This window comes from Trifolium pratense, linkage group LG4, assembly GCF_020283565.1.
Source record: "Trifolium pratense cultivar HEN17-A07 linkage group LG4, ARS_RC_1.1, whole genome shotgun sequence".
Taxonomy (NCBI): Eukaryota; Viridiplantae; Streptophyta; class Magnoliopsida; order Fabales; family Fabaceae; genus Trifolium; species Trifolium pratense.
The window spans coordinates 47819559-47841580 of record NC_060062.1 but is presented as its reverse complement, the minus strand read 5'-3'; the positions used below and the strand labels follow the sequence as shown (position 1 = coordinate 47841580).

Sequence of the window (22022 nt, the reverse complement as noted above, 5' to 3'; positions counted from 1 at the left end):
GATTAAATAATTATTAAACTGAATTAGTCATTTATTTTCTACTATTATTAGTAATAGTTTACTCAATATTGTACAAGCAAGTTTAACTAGCAGGAACAAATATAAAGGCAAACCCAATATTTCAGTTCAGACTAAGAAAGGGAGGCACATTGAGTCTGCTATGAATCAGATTCTGGTCACATTTCAGTCAAGTTTTAGTCACTAGTAATATTTACTATTTAGGCACAAAATTGAAGTCAACAAAGAAAACATCCACCACTGAATGTATAAACTATAGCATGAAAACGAACACTACCTTTTTACAAAAGTTGGAAATCCTTTTTTATATGCATAAGTAGAACTACTAGTTCTATTCATACAATCTTTGCTTCAAGTTCAAAGTACACCATGACTTCCCAATATTGTAACAAATCTCTAATGCCAACTCTACAAGCAGCTCAAAAAACAGTAGAGGAAAATGAAAAAATGTAAGCAACAAGAAACATAAAACTAACAAATCAACCCTTGTATATCCAGCAGCATACAAAACTACCACCAATCCAGTCTTCCTGCAGCTTTTTTGCTGCTGCAGCCTTTAGAAACATCTCACAAATAATATTTCATGTTCAGTTTCCAAAATTGAATAAAATCACCTGCGACTTTGCCATCTTACGTCTCAGAGTCTTCTTGAACAGTAGGAAGACCCCCTTCTATGATAAAAGCTGGATTAAGAAACTTTGCCACGAACGCCCACAATTTATATACATCCTCAAAATTAGTCAGAAATCCCAATGAAGCTGTGACAACTTCAAGCCTTACATAGCTACCTTTTCCATCTCGCCGACCACCCTCCATGGGCCTGCAAAGTGTTGTATCTTCAAGATTCAGGGCTATGCGTTGCTGTCTTGAGCTATCAAGAATCTTTATATGACTAAGAATGCCAATACCAAGAGAGATTCCCTCTTTTTCGGCCAGCTTTTGAACAATTTCAGGATTGATTAACCCCCGACTTTTGTCCCTGAGGTTGAAAGCCACAGCTGCACCTCTTTCATATTTTATTTTTGGGCCATAGATGTGAACAAGGTTTACTTTTTCATCATCAGATACAGGTAACTTCAGTTGCAGTAGTGAAGTAACAAGCCAGTTTATCAAAAACCGAAGTCTAAGTGTAGTTTTATTGAGACCAAGCATATCAACATGATCAATATTTCGACACACTATCTCAGGATCCCTCCTTCCCAAATCCTGTCCATCGCCATATTCTCCGTCACTGCTGACCTCTTCATCATCTAAGCTAGTTGCAGATATGTCTCCCGTCTCCAAGGTCTCTCTTAGGTGCTCTTTACGATTGTCTTCCATGCTAAATGACACTCTTCTTCCTCTACCAATGTGTTCATCATCTTCCAAACCAATTAGCCTGCTACCATCAAAACGATTCCCTTCTCTCCGACCCAACAACCTAAATTCACCTTCAGTTTCCCTTCTTATAGCACTCTCTTTTATATCAGAACATATTTCAGAGGTAGAGCCATTCTCCAAGCTTTGATGCCGAGCAAGAGAATTTGAATTATTAATCCAAGATCCTCTCACAGCAATGGATCCATTCTGAACTGCTTCACTGGTTCCAGGTTCTTCCATTATTTCACTGACATGTCGATGATCTGATCCATTTCCATTCGTCGAATAGTGATGACCTTCTTCAACATACTCTTCTTCAGGGACCTCTTTCACACGGTCTAGTTCTTGTGACATTAGGACAGCAGCATCAAATGATAGAACACGGTGATCATCATGAGAACCTAGGTTAACCTCTCTGTCATCATACATAGGACTGCCATACATCTTGGAAGATGGTTTTGGAGAATTTTGCTTCTGGTTCTTCCTCCCATTGAACCAGAATGATGGCAGGGGAGAAGCAATCTTCTGTTTATTTGATTGACCTGCATGGTCTGATCCCATTGGACTCTGACCCAAATCTATCCAAAATGAGTTGTCAGATGACTCATCCTCACTGAAGACAGGGCTCTTTATCACTTCTCCAACTGATATACTCTCAGTCTCTTCAAATATAGTGCTAGTTCCATCTCTTTCAGAGCTGTCATGATCCATTTCAGTCTCAAATACATCTCTGACTTGCGCAGATGTGTATGCACCAGAGAAGGCAGGCAATTGTGGTCCCTGGCGAGGTTCAAAAGTCTTATCACCAACCTCATGGACGTCATGGTTTTCAGTCCCAACCAATCTATCCAAACCATCTACAGAATCACTCAAATACACTGGAAACTCGGGGGTAATCTTCACCATTCCTGAGCCGGTGCTCCCAGACTGATTTTGAAGGCTTGCCATCACAGATTTCTTGATCAGAAGACAACCAAAACCTGTGGGATCATACCCAAATACCCTGTAAAATGATGTAATTATGAAATCAGGCCTGAAAAGGGACAAGCCAAGTGAATCCATGTCCTTAGGGCCCAATGACCCAGCATCAAGCAAGACATGCCAGTTGTTCTGCTGTGCCAAGGCCATCCACTGGTACGAATACTTAGCCCCAGTTACTCTGGACTGAACTGGGAACACAAAAAGACCAGTAGCTGAATCCTTCTTCCTCTTTTTCTTATTGGAAATCTGTTTTCTCAAATCAGTAGAGCAAAGCTTGAGAGTAGGCCATTTAAACCATGCACTGTGCACTTTGGCACCTTTACTCCTCGCACACTGAGCCATCCAATTAACAGATTGGCTGTCATGGTCGAACATGGTTAACAGTTTTTTGTTCGTCTGGAAAGGGTATGATTCAGCCAGCAATTTAAAAGCTGAGCCTCTGCTAACAGTAAAAACAAGGCCATATTCACTCTCAGGAATATTCAGATAATCCATAATTCTGGCCTTTATATCATGCTCAACAGTTCCTCTCTCAGCACCACCATAAAGTGCATGATTACTTAAATTTGCAGTTATCTCCGACAAACTAAATGTACAAGACTCCCAATAGTGAATGGTCTGAATAAAAGAGAAGAGACCAAATCCACAATAATCAAGGCATACCTTGGGCGGCAAATGAGAATATTCATCAGACCTCAATTGATCAACTTTCTCTGAAGATAGATATTTGGGATACATTGTGAGGAACATGGAAAATGCTTCTTCGAGGCTGAGAATTTCTTCCTCGGAGTCAAACGTGCGTTCAGCTGCAAGGGAAGTAGCACGAAGGAACTCACGCTGCGCGTTCAACCTGGCCAGCGATCTGGATCTCCCAAGACTCTCATCCTGGTTCCCAACAGTGTCAGGTTCCATGTCTTGCGATTTCGACAGTACTCCATCTTCTGAAGCTTCTTCAAGAGCTTCCCTCAGCTTGTTTTCCTGCAGCTTCCGAAGCATCGACGGGTTTCGTTTTATGTCAGCCGCGGGTTCACCTTTCCTTCTACTCTTCTTGTCCAAGAACATAGAAGCACAGTGAGAAATGGGCTTCCACAGTGAGAGATGCATTATAGCTTCCACTTATAATCACACAAAGCAAGCTTTATTTAGGCACTTCAAACAGCACAGAAACACAAAAAGGGTTTATAATCCATCAATCTGCAACAAATAAACAACAAACATTAAGATTCACACAAAATCAAAAGAAGCTAAAACATAATAAATCTAGAATCTTGAACACAACAACAAACAATACAAAAGACAGTTACTCACCTCAACAAGGGGGAACAAAAAGCTTAAATTTTTATTATTTTCTCCAGCACCCATAATAAATTTTCAATACCTAATTTCAAAAGAAAGAAAGTCAAACCCTTAAAATTCAAACCCTAGAGCCCAGATCCCAAAATTTACATAGCACACCAAGTTTCATGAAATTCAACCAAGAAGAAGAAAAAGAAAGAATTTTGAGAAATGGGTATGAATAAGAATCAAACTAGTATAATAGAAATCAAACCTCAATGAAGAAAAGCAATCAAAGGAGAAGAAAAACCATCTTCAGTCTCTTTCTCTCTCTTGTTTCTCTCTCTAGTTAGCTGCAGCATAATTAAAGCAAAGAGCCCCACAACAAAGACACACCGGTATGTATGAATGAATGATATCTTCACTGTACGAATTTGTTTTTGTTGTTAAATTTAAAATCCAAACAAACAAAGGAAAAAGAAGAAAGAAAAGGAGAGAAAAGAAAAAGGAGAAAAATTTCAATTCAGAAAAAAAAAAAAAAAAAAATCTATTCTTTCTCTCTCTTTCTTTGTTGAACCACAATCTCTGATATCTGGAAAAACGATGGTGAGATTAACATCATCTAGGAAGAAGGGAAAGACATTGACTCTCACAAAAACCAAATTTGGTAGTGTTATTAAAATGGAATTGTGATTTTTTTGATACATTTTTTAAGAATTTTTGTTTCCTTGTAGTACATGTATGTTTGTGGTGGGACCCACAAGCTGAGGTCATGACTTAAAGTCAAATAATAAGCTGGCTTGTAAAAAGCTGATGTATTGCTGCACAACTTGGCAAACCGCAAAGTCCAACTTCCAAAGTCCAAATCCTACAAAACAAATGCCACCAATTAAGTTTTTTTTTGTTTTTTTAAGTCTAGATTATCAAGAAAATGAGCTAAATTTTGAGTTTGATAATAAATTTGGTTAAGAATTATTTTTATTAAGCCATAAATTGGAAGTTAGTTTTTTTTTTTTTGACAACCAATAAATTGGAAGTTAGTTACATAACGTGGAATACTCCCTCGAGCCACAATTCACAATTATAAGGAAAAGTTTGTTTTTAATATTAGCCAAAAAAAAAACTTTGATCACTAATATATTTAAGGCTTAATTAATAAAATGATTTTTTAAAAATATTTTTGGTTTTACATTGGTCTCTTAAAGAAAAAAAATGTCTGAATAGGTCTTAAAGACATATTCGTTAATCAGTTTAGACTTATTTGGACTTTTTTTAGGACCAAACTGATTAACAGATATGTCTTTAAGGACCTATTGGGACCTTTTTTTTCTTTAAGGGACATATTCGGACTTTTTTTCTTTAAGGATCTATGATAAGCGACTGTTTAGGATCGTCTTGAAAACAGGTAAAAGAGGAACTTGACCCTAACCGCGACCTGCCGGTAGAACCAAAGTTATCAAGATATAAAGGAACTTGACCCTAACCGCGACCTGCCGGTAGAACCAAAGTTATCAAGATATAAAGGAACTTGACCCTAACCGCGACCTGCCGGTAGAACCAAAGTTATCAAAGAAAGTGCGACCCTAACCGCGACCTGCCGGCAGAACCAACACTATAAAGTTCTTATCTCAAGAACAATGTTCTTATCACAAGAACAAAACAAAAGTTCTCACAAGAGAAACTCTCTCAAATTAGATTATATTCCAAGTTCTTTGAAAAGTACATGATAGTCCTATTTATAGCATATCCTTACATAGTAGGATTTATTGTCCACTACCATACATTCACCATAGGACTTAGAAAATTCCCACTAACATGCTTATAAATTCCCACTGGCCACTATAATGACTTAGTGCACCACTAGGAAGCATATAGAGAGCCTAGGGAGCAACTAAAGGTCATCTAAAAACCCTCCAAATACCAAAAACGAAAATTACAATAAAAATAAAGAAAATTGGACTTAATTGTTTTCTATTTAGTCCAATATTATTAAACCATACATTAGCCCAAAGATGCTTCTTATCATGTGAAATGGGCTTCAAGTTGGGCTCAAGCATCTTCATCCAAATATTTTTTTGTGCATTTTCTTATAAGTTTCCTTCCACATGCTTAGGGAACTCATAATCGTATCATTCTCTCCCTCTTCAAGAAGATTTGTCCTCAAATCCAAACCTGCATAAATAACTAAAGGATTAGTAAAAAAAATTCTCTCTTTTGGATATTCCCTTTCTTTTTGCAAGTTGAATTTTTCTTCTTCAATCTTCTCAAAGTTGACATCTTTTTCAACCTCCTCATTTATTTTTCTCTCATACATTTCCTTCGCTTCACATTCATGTTTCTTTTCTTCTTTTCTCTCAATATTTTCTTTCTCCTCCACTTCTATAACATCATTATATTTTCTCTCACAATTTTCCATCTTCTCTACTTCCTTTGCTTTACTTCTCTCAAAAGTAAGATTTCTATCTTCTTCACTAACTTCTCCCTAAGATAAAAACTCCAGAGTACAAGAAGTAAAATAAACATTATTAAAAGGAATGATGACATTTTCGGTAGCCACAAAAACGCTATCAATTTCTTTTTCAATAATCTCTTCTTTTTCTTTCCCACTCTTAGGAATGGTGACATTTTCGATAGCCACAAAAATGTTCTCAATTTCTTTTTCAATAATCTCTTCTCCCTTCACTTCACTTTCAAGTTTCTCCTTGCTCTCTTGTTTTCTTTTCTCTCTACCAATCTCTTTATTTTGGAAGTTACCCCAAAATACATCAAAATTTGCAATATGTTTTTTTGTTTGTCCCTCACTTTTCATTTTTCTATCTTCTATCTCCTTTTCTCCTCCTCTTTTTTTATAATTGTTTCTATAATTCCTCTCTATACGATCAAACTTTTCATGAAGCTTTTGAAATTCTTGAAATAATAACTTCTCCAAATGTTTCATGGAGACATGCTTTTCTTCCTCCATATTTTTTTTTCAACTCTTTTTTTTTTAACAAGAAAAAAAAAGGATAGATAAAACCTGATTTCAAGAGCCGAAGCTCTGATACCAACTGATAAGCGACTGTTTAGGATCGTCTTGAAAACAGGTAAAAGAGGAACTTGACCCTAACCGCGACCTGCCGGTAGAACCAAAGTTATCAAGATATAAAGGAACTTGACCCTAACCGCGACCTGCCGGTAGAACCAAAGTTATCAAGATATAAAGGAACTTGACCCTAACCGCGACCTGCCGGTAGAACCAAAGTTATCAAAGAAAGTGCGACCCTAACCGCGACCTGCCGGCAGAACCAACACTATAAAGTTCTTATCTCAAGAACAATGTTCTTATCACAAGAACAAAACAAAAGTTCTCACAAGAGAAACTCTCTCAAATTAGATTATATTCCAAGTTCTTTGAAAAGTACATGATAGTCCTATTTATAGCATATCCTTACATAGTAGGATTTATTGTCCACTACCATACATTCACCATAGGACTTAGAAAATTCCCACTAACATGCTTATAAATTCCCACTGGCCACTATAATGACTTAGTGCACCACTAGGAAGCATATAGAGAGCCTAGGGAGCAACTAAAGGTCATCTAAAAACCCTCCAAATACCAAAAACGAAAATTACAATAAAAATAAAGAAAATTGGACTTAATTGTTTTCTATTTAGTCCAATATTATTAAACCATACATTAGCCCAAAGATGCTTCTTATCATGTGAAATGGGCTTCAAGTTAGGCTCAAGCATCTTCATCCAAATATTTTTTTGTGCATTTTCTTATAAGTTTCCTTCCACATGCTTAGGGAACTCATAATCGTATCATTCTCTCCCTCTTCAAGAAGATTTGTCCTCAAATCCAAACCTGCATAAATAACTAAAGGATTAGTAAAAAAAATTCTCTCTTTTGGATATTCCCTTTCTTTTTGCAAGTTGAATTTTTCTTCTTCAATCTTCTCAAAGTTGACATCTTTTTCAACCTCCTCATTTATTTTTCTCTCATACATTTCCTTCGCTTCACATTCATGTTTCTTTTCTTCTTTTCTCTCAATATTTTCTTTCTCCTCCACTTCTATAACATCATTATATTTTCTCTCACAATTTTCCATCTTCTCTACTTCCTTTTCTTTACTTCTCTCAAAAGTAAGATTTCTATCTTCTTCACTAACTTCTCCCTAAGATAAAAACTCCAGAGTACAAGAAGTAAAATAAACATTATTAAAAGGAATGATGACATTTTCGGTAGCCACAAAAACGCTATCAATTTCTTTTTCAATAATCTCTTCTTTTTCTTTCCCACTCTTAGGAATGGTGACATTTTCGATAGCCACAAAAATGTTCTCAATTTCTTTTTCAATAATCTCTTCTCCCTTCACTTCACTTTCAAGTTTCTCCTTGCTCTCTTGTTTTCTTTTCTCTCTACCAATCTCTTTATTTTGGAAGTTACCCCAAAATACATCAAAATTTGCAATATGTTTTTTTGTTTGTCCCTCACTTTTCATTTTTCTATCTTCTATCTCCTTTTCTCCTCCTCTTTTTTTATAATTGTTTCTATAATTCCTCTCTATACGATCAAACTTTTCATGAAGCTTTTGAAATTCTTGAAATAATAACTTCTCCAAATGTTTCATGGAGACATGCTTTTCTTCCTCCATATTTTTTTTTCAACTCTTTTTTTTTTAACAAGAAAAAAAAAGGATAGATAAAACCTGATTTCAAGAGCCGAAGCTCTGATACCAACTGATAAGCGACTGTTTAGGATCGTCTTGAAAACAGGTAAAAGAGGAACTTGACCCTAACCGCGACCTGCCGGTAGAACCAAAGTTATCAAGATATAAAGGAACTTGACCCTAACCGCGACCTGCCGGTAGAACCAAAGTTATCAAGATATAAAGAAACTTGACCCTAACCGCGACCTGCCGGTAGAACCAAAGTTATCAAAGAAAGTGCGACCCTAACCGCGACCTGCCGGCAGAACCAACACTATAAAGTTCTTATCTCAAGAACAATGTTCTTATCACAAGAACAAAACAAAAGTTCTCACAAGAGAAACTCTCTCAAATTAGGTTATATTCCAAGTTCTTTGAAAAGTACATGATAGTCCTATTTATAGCATATCCTTACATAGTAGGATTTATTGTCCACTACCATACATTCACCATAGGACTTAGAAAATTCACACTAACATGCTTATAAATTCCCACTGGCCACTATAATGACTTAGTGCACCACTAGGAAGCATATAGAGAGCCTAGGGAGCAACTAAAGGTCATCTAAAAACCCTCCAAATACCAAAAACGAAAATTACAATAAAAATAAAGAAAATTGGACTTAATTGTTTTCTATTTAGTCCAATATTATTAGACCATACATTAGCCCAAAGATGCTTCTTATCATGTGAAATGGGCTTCAAGTTGGGCTCAAGCATCTTCATCCAAATATTTTTTTGTGCATTTTCTTATAAGTTTCCTTCCACATGCTTAGGGAACTCATAATCGTATCAATCTATTCAGACTTTTTTTCTTTAAGGACCAATCTGAAACCAAAAATGTCTTTAAATGACCATTTTACTAATTAAGCCTATATTTAATTATCTGCTATAAACAATTATGAACATTTTATATTTTGAAAATATTTGTCGGGACAAATAGAACAACATCTTATATACTAATATTTATTTTTATATATTAATAAAAAATTACAAATAAAGTACTTGATTATATGAATAGTGTTACACGATTCTCAAATGACAATTAAAAATGAACAAAAGGAGTATCTATTAATTAATTAATATACTCTCTCTAGTCTTATATATAAGCATTTTATGTCAAAAACAAAAATTAATGTAATTTATTTGAATTTCTAATTAATAGAAGAAAAACATGTTAAAAAATGTATTTAAAAGTGTGTTACCAATGCTGTCGTATATCTTTAAAATCCAAAATACCATCAGATTATATAACATAGGCAATATTTCTAGCTATTAGGCTACTTGACAAAAAAAAATGAAACTAGGCTTTTTGTGAAGGTTGTAAATTGCAATGTATTATTTTTTTTTTGGTAAACCAAAGGTATCATCCGCGCGCAACTACAGAAATTAATCCTCTTGAGGTAACTGAGATTCATTTAAGGGGTTGAGTCCTCCCAACAAATGTTTATTCATACGCATCACATGTATTATTTGATATATCATTTGTTTCATAACTACTATTTTATAAAATTTTAGTTATTTCTTTGGCATATGAAAAAAGCCCATTTTCTAGTGGATTTTGCTTTTGTTTTTGGCTCCAAGCCAAAGTTGTTGCTTTAAGTTTCAAAATTCAATCAAAATACTTCATTCTAAGTTATTAGAAAGAATCTATACCCGCAGCCCCTAAAGCTAAAATATAGAAAATAAAAAAAAAATAAAAACGAATCTTTGATCAAGACATTAAGACAGTTTGAAAGTTACTTGCATTTATTTATTGTTGGATTCAATACTTATATTTCACCCATTCCAAAATGAACTACAACGATTTGAAAATGGCTTTTAAATAGAGGAACAAATACATTCAAACAGAGATCAACAATAATCAACCACCGTAATCTTCAATCTACTGTGTATTTTAATTTGTGAGAAAGCAATTGATCGGGTTTTTTTATTAAAGATAATAATAAAATTAGCAAACTCCAATGTCAGCATCTTGTGTGCTTAACGGTTTTGTTTACAAGTTTAATGGTGATATGCATTGGAATTAAATCCATAAGGAACGACTAATTAGATTACACATACATCCTCAAGATATATATAACTACGATCATATTTTAGAGCGGAAACTAAATGATCATATAAAGCATGCATAGGATTAAAGAATCACTTTGAGTCAAATTTTTTTTTTAAAGAATCACATATTGATCCATATTCATGGAGTGAAGAAAAGTTTTTAGTAGTGATCTTGAACTACATAATTTTAGAGAGAAACAACATGTATTTGTTGACTCGTGGTTCTTCCTTAATGATATTTTTAATGGGGTTTTCTAACTTAGACCCTAGTTAGGTCTAAGTTAGCAAGGTGCACCTTTTCAATTGGACCAAAATACCCATTCTTTTTAATTAATTAACCAAAATACCCATCAATTGACGCGGATCCAGTGTCGCGCGCGTACCGAAGGACCATGGTTACAGACCGTTGATTTCCATCAGACAGCCAAGATCTGATCTCATCAAGACTGTCTGATCAATCCGACAGCCCAGATCATCCTGATCCATCAGATTCCAGCGCGTGCGCCACACTGGATTACTCCCTGGAGAGAGAAAAATTTGCTTTTTAAAAGTAGGACACGTGTCACACAATGGTTGGCTGGACGTGATTTTTGTTCATTTAATACTTTGAACTCAATTACTTCGTTGTAAATTAATTTTTTATTTTTTATTTTTTATACCAAAATTCATAATTTTTTTTTTCTACAAATAGAGACTTGGTTCGTTTGATTTGGACACCGAAAAAAAATGCAATTTTTCACTACCTTAATCTCATTTTTTGTCTACTAAATACGTTACTTGTGTGTTGTAATTTAACACGCACCACTCAACCAACTCACTGAAACCATTATACCAGAAAAATAGTAGATAATATTCTGGAACTTTTGGTATATTTTATGAAATTTTTGGAGACCTGAAACTATTTTTAGTTAATTAAATGAGATAAAACGGTAATTAAAAACTAGTGTTTGCTTCTGAAACCATTTTACTGGTAGAATGGTTGCACATAGTTGTATTCTGAAACCATTTTACTGGTAGAATGGTTTCAATGAGTAATTTATTAATTGTGTTTGCTTCTGAAACCATTTATCTGGTACAATGGTTTCAGAGAGTTGTAATCTGAAACCATTTTGCTGGTAGAATGATTTCAGTAAGTTGATTATTAGTTATTTGCTTCTGAAACCATTTAGCTTGTAGAATGGTTGCACATAGTTGTATTCTGAAACCATTTTACTGGTAGAATGGTTTCAGTGAGTAATTTATTAATTGTGTTTGCTTCTGAAACCATTTATCTGGTACAATGGTTTCAGAGAGTTGTAATCTGAAACCATTTTGCTGGTAGAATGGTTTCAGTGAGTTGATGTAAGGTAGTGAAAAATGAGATTAAGGTAGTGAAAAATTGGGTTTTTTTTTCTGTGTCCAAATCAAACGAACCAAGTCTCTATTTGTAGAAAAAAAAAATTATGAATTTTGGTATAAAAAAAAAAATTAATTTACAACGAAATAATTGAGTTCAAAGTATTAAATGGAAAAAAATCACGCCCAGCCGATCAGACAGCGACACGTGTCCTGCTTTTAAAAAGTAGATTCTTCTCTCCAGGGTGTAATCCAGTGTGGTGCACGCGCTGGAATCTGATGGATTCGGATGATCTGGGCTGTCTGATTGATCAGACAGTCTTGATGAGATCAGATCTTGGCTGTCTGATGGAAATCAACGGTTTGTAACCATGGTCCTGCGGTACGCGCGCGACACTGGATCCGCGTCCATTGATGGTAATTTGGTTAATTAATTAAAAAGAATGGGTATTTTTGTCCAACTGAAAAGGTGCACCTTGCTAACTTAGACCCAACTGGGTCTAAGTTAGCAGCCCCCATTTTTAATATCATGAATTCTCTTTAGATGGAGAGAGGAGATAATTTTGCTTGTGTGTGGTATATTGAAGGACATAACATATATGACTAATTTGAGTTTTTGTTATTCCGAAATAGATCATCCTAATACACGCACATATTTAAGTTCATACCAAGTGATTAGTTAATTAAATATTGACAATTTAACTTTATTTAATCACTAATCAATTAAAACGCTTATTCTAATAATGTTGTTGCAAACACCGTTTTAGATTAACACCTAATCAGCTCTAATCCGACCTAACGACGCTATGGTCCTATATATATAAGCCTCCAACTAACATGTAACACTATAATTCCGCAAATAGGCGAGGGGCGGTTAGCTCCGCTCCGCCCCTTCGACGTGTCCCCATGTGTCTTATTGTTAAGGACTTATCTATTTCTACATGACTTAGTACATCGACTTATCTCGTTGATTGATAGAAACAATGTGGGCTCGTCTTTTGGGCACATTGGACCTCCTATTATAGGTGCAGGTCCAACCCAACTCAATTTCTGAGTAAATATTCCACAATATACCGCAATGTAAATTAGTATTACATTACTCCCTCTGATGCTAATTTAGCTTCTTCAAAAAAAAGTATTACATTACTCCTTCTGTCTCAAAATTATTGTCACAATTTGACTGTGTGCAATATTCATACAAGCTACTTTGACCATATTTTTTTACTAATGTATAAAGATAAATATTAGCTTATGCGATCTTGTTAGATTTGTCTCGATGTGTACTATCAAAATATCAAATTTTCATAATTTTTAATAATACACAACTAAAGATATTAATGATCAAAATTGTGTATCGACAAGCAGAGAGTATATAATAAGAGTTACTATTTGTTTTTCATTATAATATTACTTTTCAAATACAATTACAAAAGTGATATAATATACAATGGCAAAAATTTGAAACGGGGAGGTATAAATGTAATATTGATGTTTCATTTTTAATCACCGAATTAGGTCGGATTTTGGTATGTGTGGCCGTGACAATGAAGGTCGTTTATGTGCAGTGTAGACATCATGGAAGCTTTGGGAGTCCTTCATGCTCTGACTTCGGTTCGAGAATTGCACCTATAACGAGTGGATTTCGTCCCTAATTTGAAAAGAGTAGTTGACTGTTTTTAATAAGTGTGGGAACAATGTAATTGAGTTTGGTGATGTTATAGAAGAATGTCATCGTGTCTTTTATGTAAACTTCAAAAACTCTAATGTTGAGTTCAATAAGAGATAAACAAATGAGGTGCACTTGCAAGGGTAATCATATCTCTAGCTAGATATTCTTGCATAGACATAACACATATAGACACAAATTTAGGCACACACACATAAATTAAAAGAAAAAAAAAATGGTCACATCAATCAATACCACTTTAATTATTTTTTCTTTAATTTTTATCCATTGTTGTGAGTGTGCCTAAATTAAATTCATTTGTGATTGTGTCTATGATAGAATTTCTCATCTCTAGCTAACTCCAATATATTTATTGATGTACCTACATGATTTGGTTATGAATGAAATGTTATACGAACATTCTTTTGTAAAGAATAAAGTTTTGAGAGAAGATATAAAATATTTTTTTATTGGTCATTGATTATGAAAAAAAGGAAAGAGCAAATTAATTATAATTTGCATTTTTTATGGTAAATAAATTGCATTTAATTTCATGATAATAAGTAAAAGTAAATATTAAAAACATAAAATTTGATAATTTTTGCTTATAATTTAGGACCAACAATTTTTTTTCACTTATAAATTAGAATAGAGGGAATAGTTCTTATAAGAATAGTTTTTATTAGAGCTATAAAAAATAGGCCGGGCAAATGAGCCGACCCATTAGCCCACGGCTTGGGCGGATCGGCTTCAAAAAAACCTAGCGCAAATCAAATCGGCCTTTTTGGCCCAAGCCATGCAGCCCAAATGGAAATTGGGTTGGGCTGAGCTAGCCCATTGGGCTTCGGGCCAGGCCATTAACGAAAAAATTAAGTTATTTTTGTAAAAATAATATCAATTAAAAACATAAAAATTATCATCTAATTGAAAAGTTATTATAAAAAATATAGTTAAATGTGTAAGCATAATAAAAAAGGTGATATTTACCTAAATGTTTTTAAAAAATTAAGTTTATAATTTATTAATTTGATTTAATTTCTTTTATAAAAATCAAACTTGAGTTTAATTGATATTTAGTACCGATGTAAAAATTATTTGCACTTGCATACAATTTTTTTTTGAAGCAACACTTGCATACAATTATATCTCAATAAAATTGATAATTATGAAAAACTAATACATCAAAATCATGTAAAAAAAATCAAATAAATGGGAAAAATAAAATGAAACTGACCGGGTCGGCCCATTAGCCCACATGACCCATAAGGGCTGGCTCATAAATGTGTAGCACAATTATAATCAAGCCAGGCCGGACTAGCCCATATATAGTCTGGCCCACCGCGTCGAGTTGGGCCGGGGCAGCCCATTTGACAACTCTAGTTTTTACACATTGACTAGTTCTTATAAAATTAATTTTCATACATTGTTGGTCTAATAATGACATATCAGTATCACAACCACTCATGTGTAATTTAAAAGTAATTAACTCTATTAAATTTTTAAAATTTTATACATTGACTAGTTTTTATAAGATTAATTTTTATATTTAATCCATTATTATCAATTAAGTCCCTGATTTACTAGTATAAATTAGTTTTTAAGTTGATCCATTTACTTTAAATTTAATCTCTAATATATTTTTTGAAAAATTAATATGAATAAAATGTAATAAAGTCCAATTATAGGAAAAAGTAAAAAAAAAAAATGCAACATAGTCCTAAACCATTTTAAACGAACGCCACCTGGGTTCTACTGCGCTTAAACCCTTTCTTTCCTCAACCCAACCAATATACCCTCCGTCGTTATGCGCTTTCTATTTCGTTTCCCCGCCGTCACCCGCCGCAAATACCTTCTACTCCGCCACTACAAGGCGGCGAAGAAGCCACCACCGTTACCTACAGCAACCCCTCCAAAAGCTCCAAAGAAGCCTGAGAACTTCAGCTTCCATGAAGTAACATGGGAAGATCCTTACAGCTGGATGGCGAATCTCAACGATAAGGTAGCTATGCGGCATATGGATGTTTACATGGAACAAGAGGAGAAGTATACTGAAGCTGTAATGTCTGATTCAGAACGTATTCTCAATAAGCTTCACTTTGAAATGGCTTCACGAATTCCGTTTGAACTTTCCACTCCTCCTCTTCGCTGGGGCCCTTGGTTTCTTCTTCTTCTTCTTCTTCTTATTCAATCATAAACTGCAAACAATTTAATACTTATTTTATCTTTTGTTATTACAGCTAGATAGTACATTAGCGCTTATCATGATCAACAATTATGCTCTAAATAAACTGCAAATTAAGTTGTTTATCTCTTCTTCGCTTTGTGATTGCAGTTTGTGTTTGGATTCGCTTATCTGAGCACGCACTTGTGAGACTGTTTGAGAGAACTTATAAAAATAATTCATAAGCTGTTTTCAGCTTATTTTCATAAGCTCTCCAAGATAGCTTATAAAAACAACTTATAGCTTATACAAAACAATTTAGTATTTTTATCTTTTGTTGTAGTCGTAGAAGTAGATTATACATAAGCGCTTATGCTATAAGCTGCAAATTAAATTTGTTTATCGAAGCAAGGCCATATTAGGTGTCACAACTTATTGATCATCTAAACATGATTAACCTTGATTTTCAATAACATTACTGTTATTCAATATGGCCATCTTGTTTTGCAAAACTTGTTAGCTTTTGTTCACTTCGTGATGGTTGTTTTTGTGTTTGGTTAGGTTGTATTATCGTCGTGTTGAAGAAGGAAAACCTTACCCTGTGCTTTGCAGAAGATTGGCTAGCTTGAACGACGATTTCATATCACATAAATATCCTCCTGCCGGATTTGATTTTACAACAGGGAAGACAATTGAGCAGAAGCTGGTTGACTATAATCAAGAGGCAGAGAGATTTGGAGGTAATGGATTTTAATGCAATGCGGTTTTCACGTGATTTTGTTTAGGTTAGATGGAGTTGTCAGGGAAACACTGAAAATTCTTTTACATGAACATTTGTTAGGTTATGCTTATGAGGAACTTTCTGAGGTTTCGCCAAACCATCAATTTCTTGCATATACTATGTATGATAAAGACAACGGCTACTTCAAGTTATCTGTGAGAAATTTGAATTCGGGTTCCTTGTGCAGTAAGCCTCAAGCAGATCGAGTTTCAAATTTGGCTTGGGCTAAAGATGGCCAGGCATTGCTTTATGTTGTAACAGATCAGAAAATGAGACCATACCGGTGAGTGGAACGAGATAGAGTTACTATTCTATTGTTTTGATATTTTCACGATGAAATGGAAATGAGTATCGTTCCATCTGGTATTCCCAAATTGAAAGGGGGATGGTGGGGTATTGGATGACATGGGTTCAAATGGAATGCTTTCCATCAAGCTCCATTCCATTTGATTGTATTTTGAATACTTGAATTCAAACAATGGAATCTAATGTTTCTCCATTCCATTTCATTTTACTCAGTGTTCCCTTTAGTTAATTATCTTTTTAATGATCATTAGGTTTTGAATCCAGGTAAATTTTCTTGATCTCATCCCACCATGTGTTGCTGCAGGATCTATTACAGTCTTATTGGATCAACTGATGAAGATGTTTTGCTTTTGGAAGAATCAGATGAAAATGTTCACATTAGTATAAGGCACACAAAAGACTTCAAATTTGTGACTGTGAATACATTATCCCCCACATCATCAAAGGTAAAAGATGTATATTGTAAAAACTCCATCAAGTCAAGATCCTTCATCTATTATACAATAATTGTAACCATTTTTTAGGTCTTTCTAATTAATGCAGCCGATCCATTGTCTGGCTTGAAACTTGTTTGGGAGTGTGATGCTATAGCTCACTGCGTAATTGAACATCACCGAGGTTATCTTTATTTATTTACAGATGCTCCCAAAGGTGGGCAATCGGTTGATTATCATTATCTTCTTTGTAGTCCAGAGGAAACTCATTCAAATCCAAGAAAATGGGAGGTAGTTTAGAGCACCGCTTTTTCTATTGTTTTCTTCTTTCATTTTTATTAATCTTTTGCATTAAATGTAAAACATATATTTACTTGAGACATTGAGATATATGTTGTTATTACAATCATTTGCTTTTGGTTTTTTTTTCCAGTTTACTTGTCTGTGACAGTCAGCTTTACCTTACATGTTATATTACACCTCATAAACTGCAGGAGATAATTGTCAATGACCCTGATTTGGTTATTGAGGATGTTGATTTTAGTGATAAATACTTGGCACTCATTGTGAGGGAAAATCGAAATTTTCAACTTTGTTCAGTTGGACTGCCATTGCCCTTCGGGAAGGTAATCAAAGAGAATTTGCTATAACATACTCATACATACAAGTTCAAGATGTAATTGTGATTAAACATCTAACTGTTGCTTAGTCCACCTTGTGCTTGTGACAGGGGCCAGTTAAATTGAGGAAGCTTGACCTTCAGTACTTATCTCTTCCAAAACATGTCTGTCAAATTTCACCTGGGCCAAATTATGACTTTTTCTCACCTGTCATGCGCTTTATAATATCATCTCCTGTGGTATGTGAATGATTCCTTCTTTTTATTTTGGTGAACATTTAGAGTCAATTTTTATTATCATCAGTTCCAGATTAGTTTGAGTCTCCAAAAAAAACTGAATTTTATGAGTTTTGTCAGTATACTGGACATAAATGCATAGACATGAATCACATGATTATGAGATGCTTACTTTCAAACACTGGTCTTCAGATTTCATTTTTGTTCAGCCTCAATCTGGATGAAATATCCCATCATCAAATCCCAGTATGGTCACCAGTGGCGGAACCAGAAAAAATATCGTGGGTGGGCCGAAAAATAGTCAATCTATTTTCAAATTGAATTTTTTGCTCCTCTATTTTCACATGTTACAATTTTGGTACCAACAAACTATATTTTTACTCTAAAAATTGTGATTTTTGGCTATAAAGGTGATTTATTGTCTCCAACATTGAATCTAAAGATGAAATATCAATTTTGAGACCAAAATTCACAATTTTTTCCCATTAAAATTCGCTAATTTTACAGCAAAAAAGTAATAAAAAAATATTGAGATAGGAATAAAATTGCAACAAATGTGAAAATATGGGACTTGAAAAATTTAATATTAATTAAACATATTTTTTTATGTCATTTCATATTTATATATGTTAGTTCAACTGCTAATTTTATCTATTATTATAAATTCAATTAATTATGAAGTAACATTTACACTAATACTTGAACTAATATGTGTACCGAATTACTTATAATCATCAATAATATACTCTAAATTAATATTTGTACATATATATATATATATACCGGGTGACTTAAAATCATTAATAATACATTTAAATTAATACCCTACATATAAAAAAAAATTATTTTTTGGGGGTGGGGGTGGGCCATGGCCCACCTCAGCCCACCCCTAGGTCCGCTGCTGATGGTCACCATAATTTTATTGCAGATGCCTGATGCTGTGGTTGATTATGACCTAGCAACCTGTAAGTGGAACATCATTCAACAGCAAAATATGCTTCATGACAGAACAAGGATATTATATGGTACAAATTCGGCAAGCGCAAGCGTGGAATCCTCAAATGCAAAATATTCCTGTCCTGTGAATGCCAATTTGGAAGATGACCACTTATGGAATGACCTATCTGAGTTTTATGCCTGTGAACAATATTTTGTACCTTCATTTGATGGAGTTCCAATTCCATTGACTATTGTTTTTGCACGTGACAATAATCCAAAAGATGAAAAACCTGGAATATTACTTGGGCATGGAGCTTATGGTGAGTTACTCGACAAACGGTGGCGCAGTGAATTTAAAAGCCTCCTGGACCGTGGTTGGGTCATAGCCTATGCTGATGTTAGGTAGGCTTCACAGTATTTGGTGTCCATGTACTCAATTCATATTTCTTCCTATGATATTATTTCTTTGCTGTATTTATATATATATATAATATTATGTACTTGATTTCTTAGTTGATCTCTTATCTAAGATAGTTTGGGTGTCCTGTTTCAGAGGTGGAGGTGGTTATGGCAAGAAATGGCATCATGATGGGAGACGAACAAAAAAACATAATTCAATCAATGACTATATCTCTTGTGCCAAGTTTCTTATAGAAAAAGATATTGTGAATGAAAACAAATTGGCTGCTTGGGGATATAGTGCTGGAGGTCTTTTGGTTGCTGCAGCTGTTAATCGTTCTCCAGATTTATTTCGTGCTGCAGTCTTAAAGGTTTCCCTGACTGTGTGCCTGCTTTTGAGATTGCTTTTCTCAGGCTCTGTTTAAATGTGTTTATTTACTCATATTTTCTTCTTTTGTATGGTTTTTGCCGCAGGTTCCATTTTTAGATCCAACCAACACTCTTTTGTATCCCATCTTACCACTTGTAGCCGATGATTATGAAGAGTTTGGCTACCCGGGGGACCTCGATGATTTTCTCGCAATTCGAGAATATTCTCCATATGACAATGTTCAAAAGGATGTTCTTTATCCAGCTGTATTAGTATCCTCATCTTTCAATACACGGTAAGTTCTTGACGTTTTGCGCATCTTCCTGGCATGTTTTACATGGTTTCCAACATGGTTGATCTGTGCAGTAGAAGTAAGAGTGTTGTGTGAGTGCTGATGATAAAATGGCAACCAAGTATGTCTAGCTTTCTTTTTGAGATAAATGATCGTAGAGTTTGCGAGAGTTGTGTATGAACTTCTGTGCTCTTCAAATGTGCGATGAGAAGCTTTTGCCATTTTAAGTTTTAGATTGTTTGAAAAACAACAACTTGAGATTGAATTTAGGCATTTGCTCAGAGTAGATGCCTTCTCTAAGCCTTTGATTTTATATAATGCAGACTCTTAAGCCTCTTGACATGCTAACCAATACATGCCCCATAAAAAAAAAATCAAAGCATTTTTGGCAGTTGTGAAGGAAAGGGCAAGAAGCGGAAGAGAAAATGGTTGAATGTGTCAATTAAGTGAAAATCACATTTTCCACTCCTCCCCTTTGCTATCATATATCCCCCCCCCCCCCCCCCCATCCAAGTATATCCGAAGCTGCCTATTGCCGTTCAGAGATTGTTCAGTACATTAATGGTCTTTACGTGATTAGGCAAAAATTAGACTAACAGGTCGTGCTTTACGGATGGACTTTGCTTTTGACATTTTTCTTTTCGTGACTCAGATTTGGGGTGTGGGAAGCAGCAAAGTGGGTAGCTAGAGTTCGCGATCTTTCAATTTATGACCCAAAACGACCAATATTGCTGAATTTGACCACAGATATAGTGGAGGAAAACCGTTACTTGCAGTCCAAGGAATCAGCATTAGAAGTTGCGTTTCTCATTAAGACGGTGGAATCCTAGATATGCAAACTGATAATTTGCTCAATTTGAATGCCGTTGATATTTGTGAGATGTCTCCCTATGGCAATCTGGTAAAATTAAGATTGCACTTCTGGATGAAGATGAACAAAAGATCCAATCAAATCAAGTGCTCTGCATGGGAAATGGTTACTATCCAATGTTCTTTTTATAATTGGTTGTACCTTTGTAGCCCTCAAACCTACTTAGGTCATGGATGATCTAACCTAAGTGTGCACTGTGCTAAAACAACCAACAGAATTGGCACAAATTGCCCTTGCTAGTTTGTCATACTCGGCGACCAGACCTTGGTCACTTTTTTTTTTTTTTTTTTGACGTTAACCTTGGTCGCTTTGTTGTGTAAGAAATTGAGGTTCATAATATGTAAATGTTACTGTCTTGTGAAATGATCTTTGTTTGAATTCATTCACGTAAATTAAACAGTATATTTGACTGTTAAAAAATCACGTTTTGGAGTTAAAAGATACAAATTATAGCTTCATGCTAAAATTAATTCCAATTGACATCACCAAACATGTCAAAATTATTTTGTCTACTCTCTACAATGAGACCAAACCAAACACACAATTCAAGTACCTAACAAATGCACTCAAATTATCTTGTACAAATAAATCATTCAAATGGCAAAATTTCACACATAGCAAATGCAATTTATTATAACGACAAAAGTCAGAAACTAAGATAATAATGGGGAGTGGCCCCTCATGAATCTGGTGGCAACAAAACACCAACAAACAAAAGCAACTATTTCTATCCATCTTCTACTTTCCATTTATCATTAAAGAAAGTATTTTTCTTTCATCCATTTTTGCCACACAAATCCTTATACTAGGAGTTGGCGTTTATGTACATGTCCAATTCACACCAATCCAACAATTTTGTTTCTTTCCAATAGCAAAGCAGAGGTTAGTGATTTGTCAACTGCTGAATGGAAAAGCACCATTATTAAAATCCCACCCAACAGTTCCTTTTGTGAAACACAACTTAGTGGATGAGGACAAACAATGATTGTTATCCTTTATAAGAAAAAAATAATCATTAATTTAAGAAAATTGTTACTCCCTCCGTTCCAAATTATAAGTCGCTTTATATTACCAATGAAGCATTTAATGCTAGTTTTTCTATTGTACTCTTAATTATTTATTACTCTCTCTTCTTTCAATTTTTCAATTTATCTTTCATATACCATTAATGAAGGACTATTTTGTAAATTAACTCATAATGTCTTTTTTCCATATAACATAAATTACATTT

At 34.5% G+C, this 22022-nt stretch overlaps 2 protein-coding genes across 3 annotated transcripts; one reads left to right on the top strand and one right to left on the bottom strand.

The window, feature by feature from the left end:
* Nucleotides 1-296: 296 nt before the first annotated feature.
* LOC123881636 lies at nucleotides 297-4435 on the bottom strand. Of its 2 annotated transcripts, XM_045930358.1 has the most exons (3): nucleotides 3908-4435; nucleotides 3667-3736; nucleotides 297-3552 (listed from the first exon to the last, which is right to left on the bottom strand). In XM_045930358.1, the coding sequence occupies exon 3, from the start codon at nucleotides 3460-3462 to the stop codon at nucleotides 649-651; it is 2814 nt and encodes a 937-aa protein (XP_045786314.1). In that variant the 5' UTR covers nucleotides 3463-3552; nucleotides 3667-3736; nucleotides 3908-4435; the 3' UTR covers nucleotides 297-648. The 2 variants fall into 2 exon arrangements, with proteins under 2 accessions (XP_045786314.1, XP_045786315.1); XM_045930359.1 differs by lacking the exon at nucleotides 3667-3736 and having other exon boundaries at nucleotides 3908-4345.
* Nucleotides 4436-15093: 10658 nt separating this feature from the next.
* LOC123881635 (protease 2) lies at nucleotides 15094-21170 on the top strand. Its single transcript, XM_045930357.1, has 11 exons — nucleotides 15094-15539; nucleotides 16105-16283; nucleotides 16385-16607; nucleotides 16935-17076; nucleotides 17155-17355; nucleotides 17559-17690; nucleotides 17795-17923; nucleotides 18849-19261; nucleotides 19413-19629; nucleotides 19733-19923; nucleotides 20573-21170. Exons 1-11 carry the CDS (start codon nucleotides 15187-15189, stop codon nucleotides 20748-20750), a joined length of 2358 nt encoding a protein of 785 aa, XP_045786313.1. The 5' UTR covers nucleotides 15094-15186; the 3' UTR covers nucleotides 20751-21170.
* The last annotated feature ends 852 nt before the right edge of the window (nucleotides 21171-22022 follow it).